The sequence below is a fragment of the Protobothrops mucrosquamatus genome, unplaced genomic scaffold (assembly GCF_001527695.2).
Source record: "Protobothrops mucrosquamatus isolate PMUCROS unplaced genomic scaffold, P.Mucros_1.0 scaffold2004, whole genome shotgun sequence".
Classification (NCBI taxonomy): Eukaryota; Metazoa; Chordata; class Lepidosauria; order Squamata; family Viperidae; genus Protobothrops; species Protobothrops mucrosquamatus.
This window is the reverse complement of record NW_015388118.1, coordinates 58,248-80,213: the sequence shown is the minus strand read 5'-3', so window position 1 is coordinate 80,213 and position 21,966 is coordinate 58,248. Positions and strand designations below refer to the sequence as shown.

Genomic DNA, 21,966 nt, shown 5'->3' with positions numbered 1-21,966 from the left:
ATGTGCAATTATAAACCCAACCTACAATGTTGCAAAATTTTTGTTATCTAATTTCAAGGTTTCAGTAAGGGATCCATAATAAGATTTAAGAGGGAGTGTTATATAAGCTTATCTGTGTTTTATCTATTTGGCTTCTCCATTTTTCTTTGTTTATCTATTTTATTTGCTGGACAATACTATGCTAAAACTGATCTCCCTTTGTAAAAAAAAAAAAAGTGTTTTTCTGAATCCCATGCTGTGAATCTCGATACCAAGTACCAATATCTCCCAAGCTAGAAAAAAAGAAGTGTGTTGGTTGTATTCAGGGAGCCAGATTTGATGTAGGGTTACCATAATTAACTTATAAAAAATCCAAGTATCCACTAGATCAAAACAAAGACTATTTTCTATATTTCTTTGCTGGTATCTCTTAGTCACTCAACCCAGTTGCAACTCAGATATAGCAACCCCATTCTGGAACCTCCGGTTGCTAATCTTAAATTATTACAGCCACTGAATTCTGGTCAACATTAATTGAGAGGAAAACACAACTCCTACTTAGTACTTCAATCTACACAACCCAGCATTTTTTAAATATGTGTAGTGTCTTTACTGGATATCTGACATAGGTATCTACAGAGTTATGCAAAAATAAACAAATGTGATCATGTCACAACTTTTTGTATATATTTGAATTTCATAATACGAACAACAGCCCAGATATATTGCTCAAGGTGATATACTTCTTTATTGTTGCTGATTAGCCAATAGGACTAATATGAACTGCCCAGATATAAATGCAACGTAGTCCAGGGGAAACAGAATTAATACTGGGGGTCTCTTCTCTTAACCAAATCTTTGTGGCCTAACAAGCCTTAATATAAGTATAGGGCCTTTCAAACATCATCAAGTTCTCTGGTTGCAATTACTACTGTACATAATCCTAAAACATAGTCTTCCTGGCATCCCGCAAATATCACGAAATTACAGTTTCACGAATGCTAGCAGGAGGACTTCTTGGAGTTGCACTCACAACACATTCTGGGAACCTCACTTGACCAAAGCAGCTGGAAAAGAGACTTACTTGCAAAGCATGTTTGCTGGCACAATACCCAGTTGCTAAGGGAGCTCCCATGACACCCATCACGCTGCTCATCGTGACAATCTTTCCCTGCTTCCTTTGAATCATGTGGTCCAGGACAAATTTGGTTAAGGAGACAGTGCCCAGATAATTGAGTTCCATTATAGCGTTATAAACACTAACGCTTGTATCTACGAAAAGAGAACGCTGAGAACGTCCACCGTTGTTCACCAAAACGTCAATCTTTTGTAAGAAAGAAAATGAAGGAAAAATTCAGCATCAAGAACTGAAATGAGTCTGGACTCAAAATGCAAGAATTCAGCTAGTTCCAAGACCTCAAATAACTGTATGTGTTTGAATTTCTGAAGCACCAGCTCGTTATGTGCTTTCAACATCATTGTCTGGGATATATGAAAGGGTTTCTCACACATATCTGCATTTTCATGCTTCCTCTCGGACACACTGAACCCCTTAAAAAAGGAATAATTGTATTCCAAAACAAAAGCAAATGATCCTGTGATGCTAGATTTCATCCCAAATTGCCCCAAGGACGTGTGTTTCTTGCCCTGCTTCTCTGCTTCTCTCTCTCTCTCTGTTTCTCCCTCCCTCCCTCCCTCCCCTTTCAAAAAAAATGAAACTTACCCTTCCAAAATGCTGAAGGACTGTCTTTGTGGCAGATTCATGGGATTCCCTTTCAGTCAAATCAAGTGGCAAAATGAGGATATCTTTATCATTTAGGCTGCTGATCTCTAAAGGGAAAATGATAAAATGTCTTGTAGAAATAATGGATCTTACCTCCATCCCACCCCATAAACACAGCTCAGCGTGCAGAAAGGGGCACCCAAATTTCTCCTCTTCTGTCTCCTCTTGTGATACTCAATTTTTCACACACTTCTGACTTTTCCTGGTCTGATGGGCATCATTTGGCCATTAAGTGCTTCTTTTGAGTTTTTTTTAAATTCATGCTTTTGTCATTTGTGACTGCATTTAGTCCACTTATTTTCCATTGGCGGCTCTGTTTTCCAGTTTTATTCTATCTATCTGAATAGTCTCTCCAATGACTTGTCTTTGCATAGTGCCCCCAATATTTATGCTCAGGTTTCCATATTTGCATTCCCAGTGAACATCTCTTTGGTATTGCATGATGTGTTTTTCCTGCAAGTCAAGCTATTCTCAATCATCTTTATAAAACATCATTCCCCTTGAGCTACGATTGGCCCCCACCCTGTTGCTTTTCCAAAAGGCCCTAAAAACATGGCTTGGCAAGAGGACCTGGGGACCACATACAGAGTGACGGATTAGAGTGCAGACCACAATCAAGTGGCAGACTTGATTGTATTGTTGCTGCCATGGGTGGTGGAGATGGTTTTTTAATGGGTTTTTATTATATGATAGATTTTTTTTTTAAAAAATGTAAGTTGCATAGTCACCGATGTGTGAGTTGGGTGATTATATAAATTTATTTAATAAATGATAAATAAGTTTTCTCCAACATCATAGTTTAAAAATGCAGCTTTCACAGCCTTATGTTGCAACTTGGAAATCATGCCCTTGACAATTTGTTAGTATAATTTTTCCCCCCCCTAACTAACATGCCAAGTTAGCATAGTACATATTGTTACTGGGGCCCTCGGGTTTAATTCAAATATATTTTTCAGCCCTTCAGAACATGATGTCTGTAAAATCAGGATTGAGAAACCTGCTTTGCTCAGATTGATTGCATGTGACCCTTGGCCTATTTTTAAAGCTACTTTGCAGAAATGGATTCTGAAATCCAACAAGGGATTCGTCCCTTCCCTGGTATTTGGGAGGAACTGCCTGGTGTCAGAAAACAGAAAAGATGGCATCTGAAAGAGAATATGAGTGTGTGATCACTTTTGGCTCTTGGCCAGGCCCCTGAGGGATGTGATTCTCTCTGTGAAAAACCAAACTATTACCTCTTAAAAAAAAAATATTCAGAAGGCACAAGTAATTTCTAGAGCTGCTTTTCTCAACCTATTGCCCAACAGGGGTCACGTGAACTGAAGATAGGAGGAACTGCAATCCAACATGTGTGAAGGGCATGAAACTGGGGAAATGCCCCTTTTCTGCACAGCTTCATCCAGGCTTTTATATAGCCCCCCCCTTATCTATGAGCAGAATATAAGAGTAAGGGGAGTTTCTGTAAGCTCTTCATATTGTAATTTAAGCAAGGTAAGGAAAGCAGGCAGAACTGGATTTCAGTCATTCTTTACTGGCAGTGGCTATGTTGGTGTATGCATGCGTGGGAAGCATAGGGTGGGAATACATAGGTCCACAGTGAGGCATGTATCTAGGAGGGAGGAGAGACGGGGCTTAGAATGGAAAAATCAGCAAGATGCAAAACTGCTGTGTGCTCCCTTCTCCCATAGGGATGATCAGAGGATTCAGATCCATCCCATTTTTGGAACTACCGTAAATTACTTTTTACCAGCTTCTCCTTAACACACCAAATGTATTCCCATTTTTGTTTGGCTTTCAGAAAGTTATCACGCAGGCACATTGGGCTGGAAAGAATAAAAAGCATTCTCACAGAATTCTTCAAAGCTTTAACAAAACTTTTTTAAATCTAATATGGGGAAATTATCCAGGTCATTTCCTTGGTTTGTTATTTGTATATCCCTTTTAATTATTAGGATATCAGCTGATTTTTTTTGTATGTGCAGTGTAACATCTTTTTCCATGTCCTTCTCGTAGCCTGTGATTTTAAAATCCACTTTTAAATAAGTCTCAATCATGTCAGGTAAAAAACATCCACTCCCACTGCAAAACCCCAGACTAAAAGCAGCAGATATCTAGTTTAGAAAACTTTGCTTTCTGGTGAGAGAATGCTTGGATGTTCCCCGGAATATTTTGATTTACTCCTAGAGCATGTCAATCTACCCATTCTGGGGGATTTTCATAATTTTCCAGCAGTAAATTGTCTAAAACAGTGTGAATTATTTCCTGTTCTAGAAGGTTTATGTCCAAAAAAATATAAACTACCTCTGAACAACTAAACTGGCGCACACTGGGAAAGAATTTTGCACATTCCTGCTTTAAAAAGCTGGACTATTTTTGCTGGAGCATTTAAAATTAAAATTTTGAGGAAGAAAGGACGGCAGGTTGGGTCCAACTTGCACATGAGTTAAACCTAGATGTTCTGTTTTCCCAGAATTTGGAAGGAAGATTAGGTTTCCTTTCTCTTCCTCTCAATGAATTTTAAAGCTTACTCTGCTATTTTCATATCTCACTTCAGTAGCAGCAGAATGTGGGGCACCCACATGCCATAGAGGTATCTGTGGGGTGTGACTTGACAACCTGTGGTTTCAGAGCAACTTTATTTGGAAGCAGGTGTGCAAGGCTCCCTCTCTCACAGTGAAACCAAAAAAGACGCAAACAAGATGCTCTAACAGCTTCGAGCACTGAACTTTAATTGACAAAAAAACTTAATACTGTAGAATTAGCTGAGGTTTATGATTTCTGTTGGGTTTTTTTTAGTGAAACTCTAGTGATTTTGAAATGCTATAGATTCCTCTGACCCTAAGCCTTTGTTTCCTACAGCAATACATTAGAATTCAAGTCATGGATTACATATGATGGCATCTGTTAATGATTAAATCGCTTGCCATAAGTCAAACAAAGATAATTAATCTGGTGCCTTTCTGGAGCTGAGCAAAAATAATGCGCAACATTAATTTTGCGAGATAGCCTTACAAAACACCAAGACATTCCTCTCTGCTCCACTTGGCTATATATCAAGAAAGGGAAGCAAACCTAGATAAGCTAAACACCTATGCAATTGCAGCCTAGCTCAACCAGCCTAAAGCATGAACAGTATCAGGATGACAAAATAATCTTATTGTCAATAAGCTGTCTGCTGATAATTCAATTTTTCCTAATCTTGTTAGCATGATATCTTCTATAATTGCCAAGTTTAATTAGCACCATTATCAAAATGGTTTGCTGTTGCTTCCTTCCAGAATGTTTTTTTATTTTCCATCCTTGCTTACTGCCTTGGGTTTTTGGGTAGCATCCCAGCTGAATACTAGACCAGTTTACTTAACCAGGAAAGGTCAGGTAGATGCTGCAGAAACCTAACTGGAATTAGCACAGCTCTTTATAAATATGCCAAAGGGCATACTAATTTTTATTCTGTAATTTTATTTGTAATTCTTGCAACCTAATTAAGGAAAAAATGCATATATAAGCTTCTAGAATAGCCCCTACCAAGACACTTCTTTTTCACCCTCTCCAATTCATTTTCTCTTCTTGCCGACAACACAAGCCATGAGCCAATTTTGGCCAGCTGGTAGGCCAACTCTTCTCCAATTCCGCTGGAGGCACCAGTCACCCAGACAACTTTCTTAGGCAGCTCCTTTTCTGGGGAAGAAAAAAAACACCCAAAAAGATTATAAGAAGAGGTGTCAAGCGCTGTAAATTAGGAGTCCAAGCACTAAAAGTGAACATTTATTGCATGCTAATGCTCTCCTCAAGAATATGAACTACTAAGGGTCAAAGCAAATTGGTGGTAAATAAGAGTCAACAGAATTCAAGGTGGGCTAGACTTGGACCTCTTGTGGGCACAAAGGGACTTGTGGCTGATGACACATTTGACCCCTCCCTCGGGCTTAGCAAGGTCATAATGAAGATCATCTCCTACATCAGGTGTTCATTAGCAACGTTCATGAATATGTACATATCTGCAAGTAAGACACTATTTTTAGCCATGGTTGTTAGTCAAATCCTTATTAACTTCCATGAATATGTACACATCTGCAAACAAGAAATTATTTAAATCCATGTTCTTGGCCATCCGTTTCACAAATGCAACTCTGGGTTCCTAACAAAAGTTTAAAAATACAATATAAATGTTAAACCAAAGATAGTAGTATCGTAAGACATTTGAAGATTGATAAATGTATTACATCATACCTTTTTCTGACTAAACTCCACAAAACCTCAACCATCATAAATAAATTTCTGTTTAAAAGGACAACATTCTTTCTTGTCTTGAACATATTCAGAGGCTGCTGATGCACACACAACACAGGCCAGTTCATCATTACACAGCAGAAGAAAGTGAACTCTTACGCAAACAATCAAACTATGAGGTAGTTTACAGAAAACAATCTTCCTAGAAACGTCATTGACTTTAACTGTGTATCATTTGCCCAAACATAAATCCCCAAGGACTTTGCTGTGTCAACAAAAAGAACCCATTTTCAAAATTTGCAGGCAACAAAGCAAACAAGAAAGTCTGCCAAACATCTATCTATATCTTTCGCAACAAGTTACTAGGCCTGTATATGCTCTGGAACACATAGCTTTATTCTGAAAACAGAAGGCCTATCCGGAATTTTCACAGCACATAATGGGAGGATACCTTGTTTTTGCTATTGCTCTATACAAAAGGACATAATGAGGATATTTTGTTTTAAACAAAGAGAAAAGGAAAGTTATACTGGATCAAGTCATAGATCGATCCGTTCCAAAGTTTCCCACAATGGTGATTAAATGCCAGTGGGAAAACCCCATGCATGACATAAATGAAATAGTATTATTGTTTCTAGCGACTGATATTCACAATGATAGAGATACTGAAGTTAATATATTACTATTTAACTACAAGTATTCTTTATTTATTAAAAAGTAAAAAAAAAGTGCTGGGTAGTCCTCAACTTACAACCAGTCCTTAGTGACCGCTTGAAGTTCTCACAGAGCCTCCCCCAAAAAGGCATTTATGAACCAGTTATGAAGTTCCAATGACCGCATGCAGCCCCCCCCCTGCAGTCACATGATGCATTTCACAGGTTTTGGCAACCAGCTCGCATTTACGGCCATTTGCAGGGTCCTACAGTCACATGGCCGCAATTTAGGACATTCTCACTGAAAACCGGCATTTATTTCTGGTTTTTGCAAAAATGCCCCATAACAAACAATGGGTTCACTTAACAACCATGGCATTCACTTAATGACTGTGGATTCACTTAATGACCTTGGTGATTCACAATCACTGCAAAAAAAGATTGTAATTTCAGGTTGATCACATGATGACTTGCTTTACGACCATCACGACTTATGACTCTAATTCAAAGATTACCTGTAATCTTTTCTCCTAATCTTTGAAAGGAAGACTACCACAACATATTTTGGTAGCAAATCCCATGAGCTAAATGTTGGATGAAATACTTTACTCTGTCTAGATTCCCCATCATTCAGTTCCTTTTGAGTAACTCTGCATTCTGGTGTCATGAAATAGAGAAAAACCTCTGCTTATTCATTTTCAAATTTTGCACTCTTTTTCGGAATTGTGTTACCTGTTACTTTTTTTTCCCCAATAAAGGTCTTTCTTCATACTGTACAGGAGTTGTTCTAGGCTCTAATCATTCTGTTTGCTCTTTCTTATACCCATTTAGAACTGTACAAAATCCCCTTCTTTAGGGAAGCTGATCAAAACTGTAAAATCTCTAAGTTGAAGCCTTTTAGCTATGCCAGGATATAAATGTTAACCCAGCCAGAATGGCCAAACTCCAATACATCCAGAAAACATCACATTGAAGAAGATTGCTGTACAAAGGTGTAACCAATCTCAACAATCTTTTTTTTTATTCAATATAGCTAGCAGATGGAACATTGTTTACATAAGAACAAAATATATTGGGCATGTTGTGTCATATGGGGTTAATTGAATGCATGTGGGAAGCTGACTGGAGGGTGATAACTCCCTTCCACTATCATTTGTCAGCAACCAGTGTGGAATGGTACCTTTGACACAGAAGATAATACTGTAAGCAGTCATTAATACAGCAGCCATTGATAAGTCTGAAGCTCCAGGAAAGTATTCAGGCTCCTTTTAACCTCATCTAAAGTGACTGCCGTTACTGTAACCCTGGAAAAGGAATTTCACAATTTAACTGCATGCTGGGTAAGAAAAAGAAGATTTTTCTTCTGCTGCCTCTGGATCTCTTTGCGGTTCATGTTAACGGCTGAGCACAAGTTCTCGACTCCACAAAAATGTAAAACTATAAGAACTGTATTTGTCTTTTGTATGTTGTAACTTTTTTGTCATTTCGAACACATTCAGAGCTGAAATTCTAACACTGTGAGAGAACCTTTCTTTCCAGATTTGTTAAGGCTGCCTGACTCCAAAAAGACTCCTTGCAATATTTCCAGTGCCTAAGTTAAAACACAGCTAAAACCAGAAGCTTACCTAGAGAAAAACAGCACTCTCAGCATTTAAGACTCAACAGGGGTTCCGCAGCCATGCTAACCACCCCAGGCCTGGGAATAGGACCAGGTTTTAGGAGACTTCCAGAACTTTGAAGAGTGGGAGCCATGCGTATCTTTGGGATTTAGGTGCTGTTCTAGAAGGCAAGGGCAATGAGAGAGAAGGCATGGTTCTTTGTTCCCATAGAATGACTTTAATTGAGCAGACCTGGAGTGCATCCCCTCTACTTAAACACACTGAATGGGCAGAGACAATGGGAGACTTAATTCTCAAGTCAGGGATGACCAAAGCAGAATTAAGTGGGACAATTTCTTCTCATGTCCTCCAAAGTAGATTTCATTTGGTGCACCTTAGATCTGCTTGTTCTTTCTTTGCAGCCATATCATACTGCTGGTTCATATTCAGTTTTCCTTCAGTTACTATTTCAAGATCTTTACCACAAATACTATACCAAGCTAGGTACAGTATACATGTGCAGTTAATTGTATTGTCTTAAGTGAATAACTCTCTCTCTCTTTAATTTCATACTGACTCTTTATACCTATTTCTACAACTTATACAGACATTTCTCAATACTACTCCTGTCTTGTAGCTACCCCACCTAATATCGCAATATTAATAATGATCCCTCCATTTTTTCATCCAAAACATTAATGAAAATATTTATTATACAGTGGAGGATCTGAACTGGCTCTCCTTTAAATTCCCCAGAAAATTCCCTGTTTATTCACTTATTTCTGTTCTTTCTTTGCTTCAAATGTTTTTAGAAATGTTAAGATCAACCCCTGTAAAATGCTACTCAGCATTTTATATAATATGCAGCACTATTTAATTATTTAATTAATAACAGGACGGAATGAGTTGTACTTCTCTTCCTGGAATTTGATCACAGAATCTCCAGTAGTTTGCTGTCTTGATGTTAGTTATATTTTTCTAGATAAAATCCCTTGCATTTGACCCAGTTGTGTGCTACCTCTGATGCATATTTAGCTGTGGATGGATCTGGTAATTCCCCTTCTATTGTTCAAAGTAATGATACCTTCTAGTTTAATTTGACTTCTGTGGCTACATTCTTGCAGGTTTTTTTGGCAGAGTTACAGAAAGTTTATTTATCAAATTTATATGGCCTGTAATACTGTATCATAAAAATAACTCTGGGCTGCATACAGCACTGAATTTAAAAACTATAAAGATCTATGAAGATTAAAAAAATTAATTGTCTTCCAAATGATTTGATTAATGTGGCCTGTAATCATCAACTAGAAGTTTCAATCATTAGCATTAGTGACTTCGCTTCATTGTGTTGTTCTTGCCATCTTTTATTCTTTTGTTGGTTATTATAATTTTTTTTGTTTTGATTGTTGTGAGCCACCCAGATTATTACTTGAAGGAGGATATTATTAGACCGCCCTCTTACAAAAAATAGTGTTTCTTTTGAAGCCAGGCCAACAGCGTTCTTAGAGCTTTCCAAGAATTAATTTAAAAAATGAAATTGTTCTGGAGGTGTTTGGGGATTGCCGAGTAAAGTCCTTCTGTTTCTTGTATTTCTGGCATTTTTTGAGTTTTTCTAGCATCTGTTCCACCTGGCTGCAAGGTCTAGGCATAATAATAATAATAATAATAATAATAATAATAATAATAATAATAATAATAATAATAATAATAATAATAATAATAATAATAATAATAATAATAATAAAGTTGGAAGGGACCTTGGAGGTCATCTAATCCAACCCCCTGCTCAGGCAGGAAACCCTATACCATTTTAGACAAATGGCTGTCCAGTCTCTTCTTAAAAACTTCCAGTGTTGGAGCATTCACCACTTCTGGAGGCAAGTTGTTCCACTGGTTAATTGTTCTAACTGTCAGGAAGTTTCTCCTTAGTTCTAGGTTGCTTCTCTCCTTGATTAGTTTCCATCCGTTGCTTCTTGTCCTGCCTTCAGGCACTTTGGAAAATAGCTTGACTCCCTCTTCTTTGTGGCAGCCCCTGAGATATTGGAACACTGCTATCATGTGCCCCCTCGTCCTTCTCTTCATTAAACTAGACATGCCCAAATCCAGCAACCGTTCCTTATATGTTTTAGCCTTCAGTCCCCTAATCATCTTTGTTGCTCTTCTCTGTACTCTTTCTAGAGTCTCAACATCTTTTTTACATCACGGTGACCAAAACTGGATGCAGTATTCCAAGTGTGGCCTTACCAAGGCATTGTAAAGTGGCATTAACACTTCACGTGATCTTGATTCTATCCCTCTGTTAATGCAGCCTAGCACTGTGTTGGCTTTTTTGGCAGCTGCAGCACACTGCTAGCTCATATTTAAATAATTGTCCACTAGGACTCCGAGATCCCTCTCACAGTTACTACTATTAAACAAGGTACCCCCTATACTATACCTGTGCATTTGGTTTTTCTTGCCTAAATGTAGAACCTTACTTTTTTCACCATTTTGTTAGATAGCGCCCAGTGTTCAAGTCGTGTCCAGGTCCTCCTGTATCTTAAGCCTGTCTTCTGGAGTGTTGGCTATTCCTGCCAGCTTGGTGTTGTCTGCAAATTTGATGAGTTCCCCATCTATCCCCTTGTCCAAATCATTGATGAAGATGTTGAAGAGCACTGGGCCCAGAACAGAGCCCTGGGGCACCCCACTGCACACTTCCCACCATGTAGATGTGGTTCCATTGAGGACCACACGCTGAGTACAGCCAGTCAGCCAGCTACGAATCCATCTGGTGGTGATGCTGTCTAACCCACAGTTTTCTATCTCATCGAATAGTAGGTTGTGATCTACTTTATCAAATGCCTTACTGAAGTCCAAGTAAATTATATCCACAGCATTCCTCTGATCCACTAATTTTGTCACTTGGTCAAAGAATGCAATAAGATTTGTCTGACATGATCTGTTTTTGACAAACCCATGTTGGTTTTTAGTAATGACTTTGTTTGCCTCTAAGTGTTCGCTGATTCGTTGTTTGATTATCTTTTCCAGAATCTTCCCAGGTATTGAAGTCAGGCTGATAGGTCTGTAATTTCCTGGATCCATTTTTTTCCTTTTTTGAAGATGGGAACTACATCAGCTCTTTTCCAGTCCTCTGGTAGTTCCCCAGCACTTCAGGATCTTTGAAAAATATAGTTCTGAGATCACATCTGCCAGTTCCTTGAGAACCTTGGTGTAATCCATCTGGTCCTGGCAATTTGAACTCATCTAGGCTAGACAGGTGCTCACTTACCATTTTCTTGCCTATCTTAACTTGTGTTTCTATTCTGCTTTTTATGGCACTATTTTTCATAGGTTCGTCTGTTTTTTCCCTTTGTGTAAAGACAGATGCAAAGTTCTTATAGCAAAGTTAGTCAATGCATGGTGAAATCAGGGATTTTGTTTTTCAGCTAGCTTGTCACAAGACCGGACCATTATTTGGGTTGATCCAAGTTCCCCCAGCTGGCTTTGTGCTTAATGGAAGGCTACAACCTGAGCCTTTCCCACTGTTTTGGTTTTAATTCTTTTTTGACCTTTTTTACTGTTGTAAATCATCAGCAGTCAATCGATGTACATACCATATTTAAAGAAAACATATAACATGACATATAAATAGAATAAAATGCCAATCAATTAAGTGCTTTTTGGGTCCAGGTTACCTCAGAGAATGTCTCCCTGTATATGATTCCTTCTTGTTTACCGAGATCATCTGTGAGCGTTTGCTCATATTTGCCCCATCGAGCCATTTCTGAAATCTCTGCTTCCCAATATTTAATTATCTGCGGAGTTTAGTGAAAATGATGGCTACTGCTTTTAGGAAAAAAAATCCCATATTTTAGATCAATTTCTACTTGAAGATTATAAATGTAATTCTTATCTTAATCATTCTGGTTCCAACATAATTTTTGTCTTTTTGAGATGTCTTTTTGTCATTTTAGCTATAGGCTCATATCTTACCTACAGTTTTAAATGTTAAAAAAATCATGAACCCTGCCATAGAATGTTTTAATGGAAGGTAATATGCAAGATGTTGATAAATCAAATGCTGTTTTCAGTTTATTGGTTTTATAGCTTGTACAGAGGTTTTTCTCATCCTTCATGAGGGTTCCCCCCCCTTTGTATTTTAGGGCACTGAATTTACCAGTGTTAACAGTTTTCCATGAAGGGTTGGATAGACAGTTAATATGGCAGAAAGGTATCAATCCATTCATCATATTCTGCCAGTCAGAACAATAAACTTGTCCTCATAAGATATCAACACCAGCCACTCTGACTGATGACATTCTGACTCTGACATTCTGCTCAAGTGTTGCATCACTTGAGGAAAATGTTTCTACTGCAATAACTCTTGTGCTATGCAGATAAGAGTAACAAAGCATATGATTCATCTGTAGAGACCATGTGCAACTGAAAATAAAGGAAGAGCAAACCACAACTTAATGGAAACTGTTTCTTCACCTTGAAAGTATTCCTTGTGATCAGGGCAGTCTTATATTATTCTAATATAACCATCTAATATTCCCTTTAGAGCTTCATCTTTTAAATAATTAAAACAGTGGTGTGTCAACACAATAATGAAAAAAAGAAGAGTATAGTAAAAAAAACAAGGGAAAAAAACTAACAGGATAAAAAAAAATCAGAAATTGAAGTATTTAACTGTACATCTCTAAAAAGAGATACAATTTTCAAAATATTCATTCTGAATATTTCTATCCAAAAAGACTTGAATATAGATATTCTAGAAGGAATTATTTTGTTAATGAAATTAAGAATTCATTTATTAAATTTATATATCACCTATCTCACTATTGTAGGAAGTTAGCCCCCCCCCAAGAAAGAAATATTTTTGGAAATATTTAAAAGGCAGAATATACAGTATTTCCCTAAAGGATTTTAAAAGCAGAAACCAACCCCGCCCCCAAGTCTCACTGTCCCAAACAGAAACCAAGTCTGCAAAATTGCAGATGTGATAATCTTGTCAGAAAGACTGGAGTCAGGAAACTGGGATTAGGAAGAAAGATCCCTAGAATCAACAATCCCTCACATAAAAAATCTAAGAGTCATCAGCCACAGCCCCAGGGAAGCAGGACATGACCTTTGGGACATAATAGGATTAACCCACCACCACCAGAATACCAGAAAGGCACACTCAGACTCAGGTCAAAGTTTATGCCACAGGAACAACTCCAAACAAAAGGCTCAAGAAGGTATAAAAACCCACTCCCTACATGTGCTCTCTCCTTTTCTTCCAGAGCCATCTTTCTGTCTTGCTCTCCTCTTCAATAAACTGTAACCTTCTTTCTAAAGCAGTCGCCATGTTGTTTATTCCTGGCTTGGACTGAACCATGATGAAGACTTTCCTTCAACACTATCAAGGGACTCTGATATAAAAGCCTTTCTCTTTCCAACAGCCTAAACGAGAAGGGAAAAGTAATAGACTAAGTTCATTTACAACAAAGCCAACATGGGACGTTTTTTTGTTTCGTTTTGACATATTCCATGAATTCAGTTTTTACTGTTGAGCAAAGCTCAATGGATTGAAATATTATTGTTAATCTTAAAGTAGACATGTGTTTGAAATCCTGGATGACCTTCCTCAAGGATCTCAAGGATCTTCTAATCTAGTCCATTGAATAATGTACACAGGCATTCTAATTAATAATCACTGTTATGTTATTTTCATGAATTTATCCAAGCCCTTTTTAAAATTATGGGTCAGTGGTCATCACTGCAGGAGAGGATGCTGCTTCTTTTATCTTTCATTTAAGTTTCCTTGGATCATTTGGATTGCTACTGCTAGAGAAAAAATCCTGCAAAGGAACAAAACATTTATTCTGTATACAGTATATGCTATAGGTAAATATTCTGAAGCAGAGATAATTAATTAGTTATATCTACCCAAAATTAAATGACCTCAGATTTTGGCTTTCTGTCAACTATAAGAACTGGTTAGGGATAAACATAGGGATTTGGTAGTTACAAGGTTCCTTCTGGAAGTAAGATATCTACATGCAAACTGATGGATCACCAGTTTAATGGATTATTTGTTCCATTATTATTATTATAGGGCAGCCTCTGGGCAGCTTACAATTTAAAACAAAGCAATGGTACAAAAAGACGCTGTATAACATAAAATATACAAAATTTAGCATCTGTTTGAACAACACACTGTCTGTTTGTCTATATGAAACTGTATCAACTCTACCGTTAACACCCACACAAAGATTTGTCTTTCAAATGCTTCAGGCAAAACCTCATAATTGCACTAGGAATAACTGCTTCTAGATTCCTGCCTTTAATCAGCAATTTGTTCATGCACACAACTAAATACAGACTAAATAGCAATGCAATTATCTAATCGTTTTAGAAAATAAAAAATTATTCAGTTACTGCTCAGTTTCTTTACAACATAATTAGAATGATTAATGATACAATTGTGCAATCTTTTTGTATTTTTTCAGTATCAAGGTATAGATTCCAATTTGGCTGGGGATTCAGTTAAATAGTAATTGAGAGTCCAGAAACTGAAGTAGGATAGACAGAACTACTCAGAAACTTTGATTGTTATAAATTTAGGGGTTTTAGAAATCACAGTGGTGGGCAGACATGATAGCAGTCTTTCAGTATCTGTTGGACTGTCACACAGAACAAGAGATGAACTTATTCCCTATAATTCCAACTACTATGAAAGGCATTCAGGCTACACACCAGGAAGAACTTCCCGAGCTGTCAGCCAGTGGAACAGGCTGCCACTTGAAATGTTAAGTTCTCCTTTGCTGGAGATCCTCAAGTATGTAATTGGTCAGAGATGGTCTAATGCAGGGGTATCAAACTGCTGGCCCATAGGCTGGATGCGTCATAAGGAAACTGCGCCCACCCCATTGCCGGCAATGGGGAAAAAGCTCCGATACATCGCGCGATGTCACCTGACATCGTGAGTTTGACATGTCTGGTCTAATGGATCCTTCACTGAGCAAGAATTGAACAATACAATCTCTAATGTTTCTTCTGACTTTATAATTCTCTTTCAACACTTTGGCTTTTTAAAAAAAAAATGTAATTACTCCAGTAAAAGATCTATATGGCATTAGTAAATGTATTAGTAGATACTGTACTGCAGCTCAATCTAACTAAAGCTTAAACAAAAGGATATTAGAAGCAACCCTCCATTTAATCCAATGAAGCTTAATTTGCAAAAATTACAATCCTCCATTTAATCCAATGAAGTAATATACAAAATCATGTTCACCTGGTTTTATATTGTGGGAAGAATCCAGAGAAAGAAATATTTTGCGGAATATTAAAAAAGGAGAATATATTTCCCCAAGGAATAATGGAGAATATCTTAAAAAAGACAGAAACCAGCCCCAGCCCCTCTCCCCCAAGCAGAAACTAGGCAGAGCCCAGCTTTTAGAAATGCAGATGTAATAATCTATTCAGGAGAGTTGGAGCCAGGAAGCTATTAGGAAGACAAAGAAACCTGAAATCTACATACCCCCACACAAATTCTAAGGGCAGGACACATAATAGGATTAACCCACTGTGGGAAGTCAGCCCTCCCCCCCAGAGAAAGAGATATTTCTTGGAAATATTTAAAAGGCAGAATATATTTCCCTAAAGGATTTTAAAAGCAGAAACCAACCCCGCCCACAAGTCTCTCTGTCCCAAACAGAAACCAAGTCTGCAGAATTGTAGATGTGATAATCTTGTCAGAAAGACTGGAGTCAGGAAACTGGGATTAGGAAGAAAGATCCCTAGAATCAACAACCCCTCACACCAAAAATCTAAGAGTCATCAGCCACAGCCACAGGGAAGCAGGATATGACCTTTGGGACATAATAGGATTAACCCACCACCATCAGAATACCAGAAAGGCACACTCAGACTCAGGTCAAAGTTCATGCCAAGGAACAACTCCAAACAAAAGGCTCCAGAGAGTATAAAAACCCACTCCCTACCTGTGCTCACTCCTCTTTTCTTCCAGAGCCATCTTTCTGTCTGGCTCTCCTCTTCAATAAACTACAACCTTCTTTCTAAAGCAGTTGTCATATTGTTTATTCCCGGCTTGGACTGGACCATGATGAAGACTTTTCCTTCCACAATTTGGCACCCAGGATGGGACTCCAAGGTAACCTCTCCAATGGACTAAGACTGGTAAGCCCCATCTTGCCAGCAGCAGACCCCTTGTGTCTGTGGATGGCTTTCCCAGGCCCTGCCCATGTGGAGCCAGGGTAAAAAGGGAGTTTTGGGTTTGAGCTCAAGGGCTGCTTTGGAAAGAAGGTGAAGGTGAGTACCTCTAAATTTTAACTTTAAAGCCCAGGGGAGTGAGAGAAATGTGTGTATGTTTCTGTGTGTGAGTGAGAAGACCCTTTTCCCAATCATAGTTGGATTTTGCTCCCTCTGGTCTTTCCTAACCACAGAAAGGATCTATTCAAGTGGCAGACACTGGAAAGCATGGTCAGAGCACAGGACCTTTGGTTAGGGAAAAGGGAGAGGCTGTGTGAAAATGGAATGGAATGAGTGAATGAAAGAATTGGATTTGGGCAACCAGTTGATAAGGCCCTATAAGCAAAGCCCCAAGTTAGGAAATTAAGCCCCAGGCTAGGAGCATCCCTTACCTCTGGAAAGCAAGCAGAGGTCCTCCCGGACATTTGAAGTCCGCAAACAGTGGTGGTGAGAAGTGAAGGTAAAGCCGGTAAGAGAGCATCCCGTACCTTCTGCAGGGGAGCAGAAGAGTCCTCAACAGACCCCCTTTTGGTCTGAAACCGTGGTGGTAGATCCCTAAAGGAGCCTCCAGTATTCTGCGAGTGATCCAGAGTGCTCCGTGGGTCCCTTTTTGACCCAAAACCATGGTGGTAGGCGGAAGTCTCACTAGGAGGCTTCAGTGCGCCGGACCCAATAAAACCAAAGTGAACCCCTGCATCAGGAATAAGGGAATCATGGGGTATTCTAGTTCAAGGGTTGAGATAGGCTCCCCAGTAAAAGCTTGCTTGAGACCTGGGACGGGAATCAGCTACCCGTTCAGGCAGGTATGAAAAAGAGATAGGTAGAGAAACTATAAAAAAAATGGACTTTGCTCAGGGTTTTGCTGGGAAACCAATTTGGCTAAATAAAGGTACTTAAAGGGAAAATAAGAAATACTGATTCTCTCTCTCTCTCTCTCTCTCTCTCTCTCTCTCTCTCTCTCTCTCTCTCTCTCTCTCTCTCTCTCCAACCATATGGTACGTTTAAGATTTGTGCCTTACCTAATTTGAGTTAACTGAGATTTATGGTGGGAATGACTAGGATGTGTAGAACTGAAAGTTCTGTTTCCTTTTCTGTTCTCTTGTCTGTCAAAGTCTTTGTGTGTGAGGTAAATGTGACTGTTAATTATTTCTAATGCAAAGAGAAAAGAATTTTAAAATTCTGCTAGAAATTCTACTTAAATTAAGCCACCAAAAGTAAAATATATTCACTCTGTTAGTCTGGCCAATGAACAGAGTGAAGAAAAATGGTTTTTTTCCCCCCTTTCTCTCTCTGTACTCTTAAGAACAGCCCAAAGTTACTAGGAGAGAATGTTTTAAGTTCATCTGCTGGAAAAGTTTCACTCTTGCATTTATTATATGTGTTGTAAATGGGTTTTATCTGTCTATCCTTTTCCTGAAACATGCCCAGTATTTTTCAAGTTGCAACTCTTTAGTCATTAATATGTTACAAATGTCCAGTTCAGAAGTGAGACCTTTCATTTTGTTGTTCTCTTACCAGAATCCAGCCTTTCTTTTGTCCTCATCTGTGATGTCCTCATTTTGTCTGCCTATTTTTCTTTAACCACTGCAGTATTAATGCCTTTTCAAATTCTGTCTGCAAGCTACCCCCCCCAATTCTACTTCTCCTATTCTTATCCTCTGTTCTTCATGCCTTTGCCTGCACTCTCCTGTGAGAGTCCACCCAGAAAGGGGGGAGGAGATCTTGTTCTCATGTCTTTCAGCCCTGCATAGATGAGTCAGCAACCTTTTGGAAGCAGAGAACACTGACCCAGATGCTGCCTCCATCCATTTGAGCCATGGAATTGGGTTTTGAATCCAGCCATCCACTAAAAAGCCACCATGCAACCTGAGTGGAACAGATCTTCCCAAGTCCTACCATTCCCCCAGATGCCTGTGAAAGCTGCAGAGGAAAGAAGGAGTCCTGGGGCCATTGGTCCCCACGTGAAGCCTCAGAAGAAAACTAGGAAGACTATGGGGGAGGGTAGAAACTCACTGTAAGGTTTTCTTTCTTGCCCCATTTGTATTGTAATAAGCCAGTTGAATGTATTTATGGAGAGATGGCATTTGGAAATAGTTGGCACAGCAAGTACTGAACACCTTGGACTTCTGTCTGGTGGGAGGGAAAATTCATCCAGAATGTTTGTATTGCCTGTTTTGTGTTAGTAGCTGCACACACACACCATTCATAATCACACTGAGTCTATCTCTTTCACCTACCTTCAGTAAAAATCCAGCCTGATTCTTGCCCTGTGTCATTAAAACTTTGCATGTACAACTTCCTGCAAATTCTAAGGGGGAGGGAACCAGGCCCCCTCAGGTAATTTGCAATTCATATACCCTGACTAGGGAAGTAGTAGGAAAGAGATCTCCAAACCTAAGCCCTAAATATCTTGTACTGGTGGACTCAGATTGGGAATCCTAGGGCTCACTATGTGGAATTTAAGAAAATTTAATAGCTTGGCTTGCATACTGGCTAACCTCAATTGGACATTACAAACCTGGATGCACTGAACTAAGAGCTAAGGCAGGAAACAACCCTTGAAAATGGGCAGCCAGTGGTTATGTACTGAGACAAACCATGGCTGTGAAGAATTTTGGGAGGAATGTGCAAACCTGACTGGAAGCTCAAAGTGACATCCAACATTTGAAAATGATTGGCACAGAATATTGGACACTATAAATTTCTTTTCCATCTAACAGAACTTTTGCCTTGACTTTTAGACCTTTATGGGTTGGAAGATCCCCTTTTGGGAGCCACTGCAGGGATCTTTTTCTGCTGCCTCCATTAGTGTCTTCCCCTCTTTTTTGTTTTTGGCTTAACAGTTTAAAGCTTGTTTACCAAGTCTCCCTGATCAGATCAATTTTAATCTTGTGCCAGTAAAAGTGTGTCACCCACATTACTATGGCACAAAGGGGGGATTTGTGGGAAGTCATCCCCCCCCCGAGAAATATTTCTTGGAAATATTTAAAAGGCAGAATATATTTCCCTAAATAATTTTTAAAAGCAGAAACCAACCCCGCCCCCAAGTCTCTCTGTCCCAAACAGAAACCAAGTCTGCAGAATTGCAAATGTGATAATCTTGTCAGAAAGACTGGAGTCAGGAAACTGGGATTAGGAAGAAAGATCCCTAGAATCAACAACCCCTCACACCAAAAATCTAAGAGTCATCAGCCACACCCACAGGGAAGCAGGACATGACCTTTGGGATATAATAGGATTAACCCACCACTATCAGAATACCAGAAAGGCACACTCAGACTCAGGTCAAAGTTCATGCCACAGGAACAACTCCAAACAAAAGGCTCCAGAGTATAAAAACCCACTCCCTACATGTGCTCACTCCTTTCTTCTAGAGCCATCTTTCTGTCTGGCTCTCCTCTTCAATAAACTGCAACCTTCTTTCTAAAGCAGTCACCATGTTGTTTATTCCCGGCTTGGACTGAACCATGATGAAGACTTTTCTTTCCACACCACGAATACCAAAATGACACACTCAGACTCAGGTCAAAGTACATGACACAGGAAATACAAAACCTCAAACAGGAACCAACCTCAAGAACCCCAGAAGGTATAAAAACCCACCACACCCTGCTACATGTGGTCAGTTTTTCCAGAGCCATCTTTCTGTCTGGCTCTCCAATAAACTACAACCTTCTTTCTAAAGCAGTCTCCATTTTGATTATTCCCGGCTTGGACTGGACCCTGGTGAAGATTTTTCCTTCAACAATATAAATACTATTGCTGTCACCCTAGAAAATGAATTGTGTATCTGTGAGTGTGTACATGTGTGCTTGAATCACCAATATGAAAGTAGACACAGTCTACCAGGTGAATTGTTGATTCTATTTCTCTTCTGCTAGGTGTTGTTACAAGGAAGTAGGTAAACCCTAGTAGACTATGTGTAGTATAACTCTATTTTTAAGTTAACGAAATGTAGGACTCGTAAACCTGAAATTTTGTACTGCCTTGTTTTAAGTGGGTCCCTGTTTTCATTCACCTAAAAACAGTATCACTACACATAGTCTAATGCAAAAACAACAGGCTTGCATTGAGACTTAAGCTACTGCTTGGGTCTGAACACGCACTTAATTCAAGAGTTTGTGAATAGCCTTAAAAGAATCCTTTCCCACAAACTCCTGGATTCCCCCTTCCCATGAGAGTTCTCTGCTTGAAAAAGCAGGGGAGAGGTGAACCTTTTTCATGACTGGTAAATAAAGGGATAGTAAAACCTATGCAATCCATTAGCATTCAGCTGGAAATCTGACATGGGCCTGACCAACCCACTTCTATCCAGTTTCCACAAGTAAACTGGCTCAAGGACAGTTTCAAACTATGGTAAATGCAGCTATGTGTTCTAGAAACCAAGCTGAAAACCTGGGCATATTTACTTGGGATTAGGAAGCAATGCCTGAAAAAATATTCGGATGAGTAATACTGCATGGACAAAAAAGAGAGCTTGCACACACCCTATTCACAGCCTGTAGATCTCCAAGAGTTGCGACTTATAGTTTCCATATCTGCAGCCAGCATGGCCAGTTCCTTACTGACTACCAGCTTTGAGCTACAAACATCCTGCACTCTGACATTTTCTAGCCCAGATCTGCCAGCCCCAGGCTCCACTTCTTAGGCAGACTTTATTTGATCTTTGTTACTTTTTCGTATCGCTCTTTTTCCCAGAAAAGAGAATAAAAAAAAAGTTTACTCAAATGCTCAAAAGCATAAAACAAAATTGAATCATAAAACAGTTTTTCTTAAAAAGAAAAAAGAGAAGCAGCAAACTAAAGTAAAAGGCAATTTGGCCACGTGGTCCGATAAATGCTTGGTTAAAATAGAGCTGTTTTCAAACTGTCAGACTCTGTAATCCCGACATCTGGGAGATATCAAGGTCACGGAGGCTTTCAGCTTAAAATTTTAACAAATCTCACAACAGCATCCTCGTAATTTCAGCGGTCAGTTAACCACCGGCTGTGCGGGAGAAAGTGCCGCGCTTTGTTGACTTCCTAGGCGCGGGGAGGACGGATAAGTCCACTCGCATTTGGCCGGCCTGCGAAAGGGCTTCTTCCTCCCTCGCCCGCTTCTTTTTCACCCCTTTTGCTCACTGCTGTAATCGAGGGGCCGCGCGCAGCCCTGGGGAAACTTGTGCCACGTCCCCGCGCGGGAGGAACGAGGGAGGAAGCGGCCAACTCCAAGCAGAAGAAGCGAAAAAAGTTGGGCGCGACTGCGAGCGACAGAGGCGAGAAATTCCGCGGGTGACTTACCGGGCTTCTTGCCCCACCATTCTGCCCACTGCACGGTGAGATCGCTGTCAGCTCGGATCCAGCGTATTAACTGCAAGATTAGGTAGGCTATGAAGCTGCCCACCACAACGCACTGAGCGTGGAGCTCCATGGCGTGCAGAGGAGGCGGGAGCGCGGCCGGAGTGAGACCGAGAGCCCCTTCTTATTAGCGGCGGGCTGAGCTT

At 39.5% G+C, this 21,966-nt stretch overlaps 1 protein-coding gene across 1 annotated transcript in view; it reads right to left on the bottom strand.

Moving 5' to 3' along the window:
- Window positions 1–21,966, bottom strand: part of DHRS7 (dehydrogenase/reductase 7) — a 26,117-nt gene extending 4,151 nt beyond the window's left edge. Inside the window, exons 1-4 of the mRNA XM_015823820.1 lie at window positions 21,764–21,966; window positions 5,288–5,440; window positions 1,703–1,809; window positions 1,064–1,303 (exon numbers count right to left, since the gene is read on the bottom strand). Coding sequence (XP_015679306.1) covers window positions 1,064–1,303; window positions 1,703–1,809; window positions 5,288–5,440; window positions 21,764–21,893 — 630 coding nt within the window. The 5' untranslated portion in view covers window positions 21,894–21,966. The remainder of the gene's footprint in view (window positions 1–1,063; window positions 1,304–1,702; window positions 1,810–5,287; window positions 5,441–21,763) is intronic.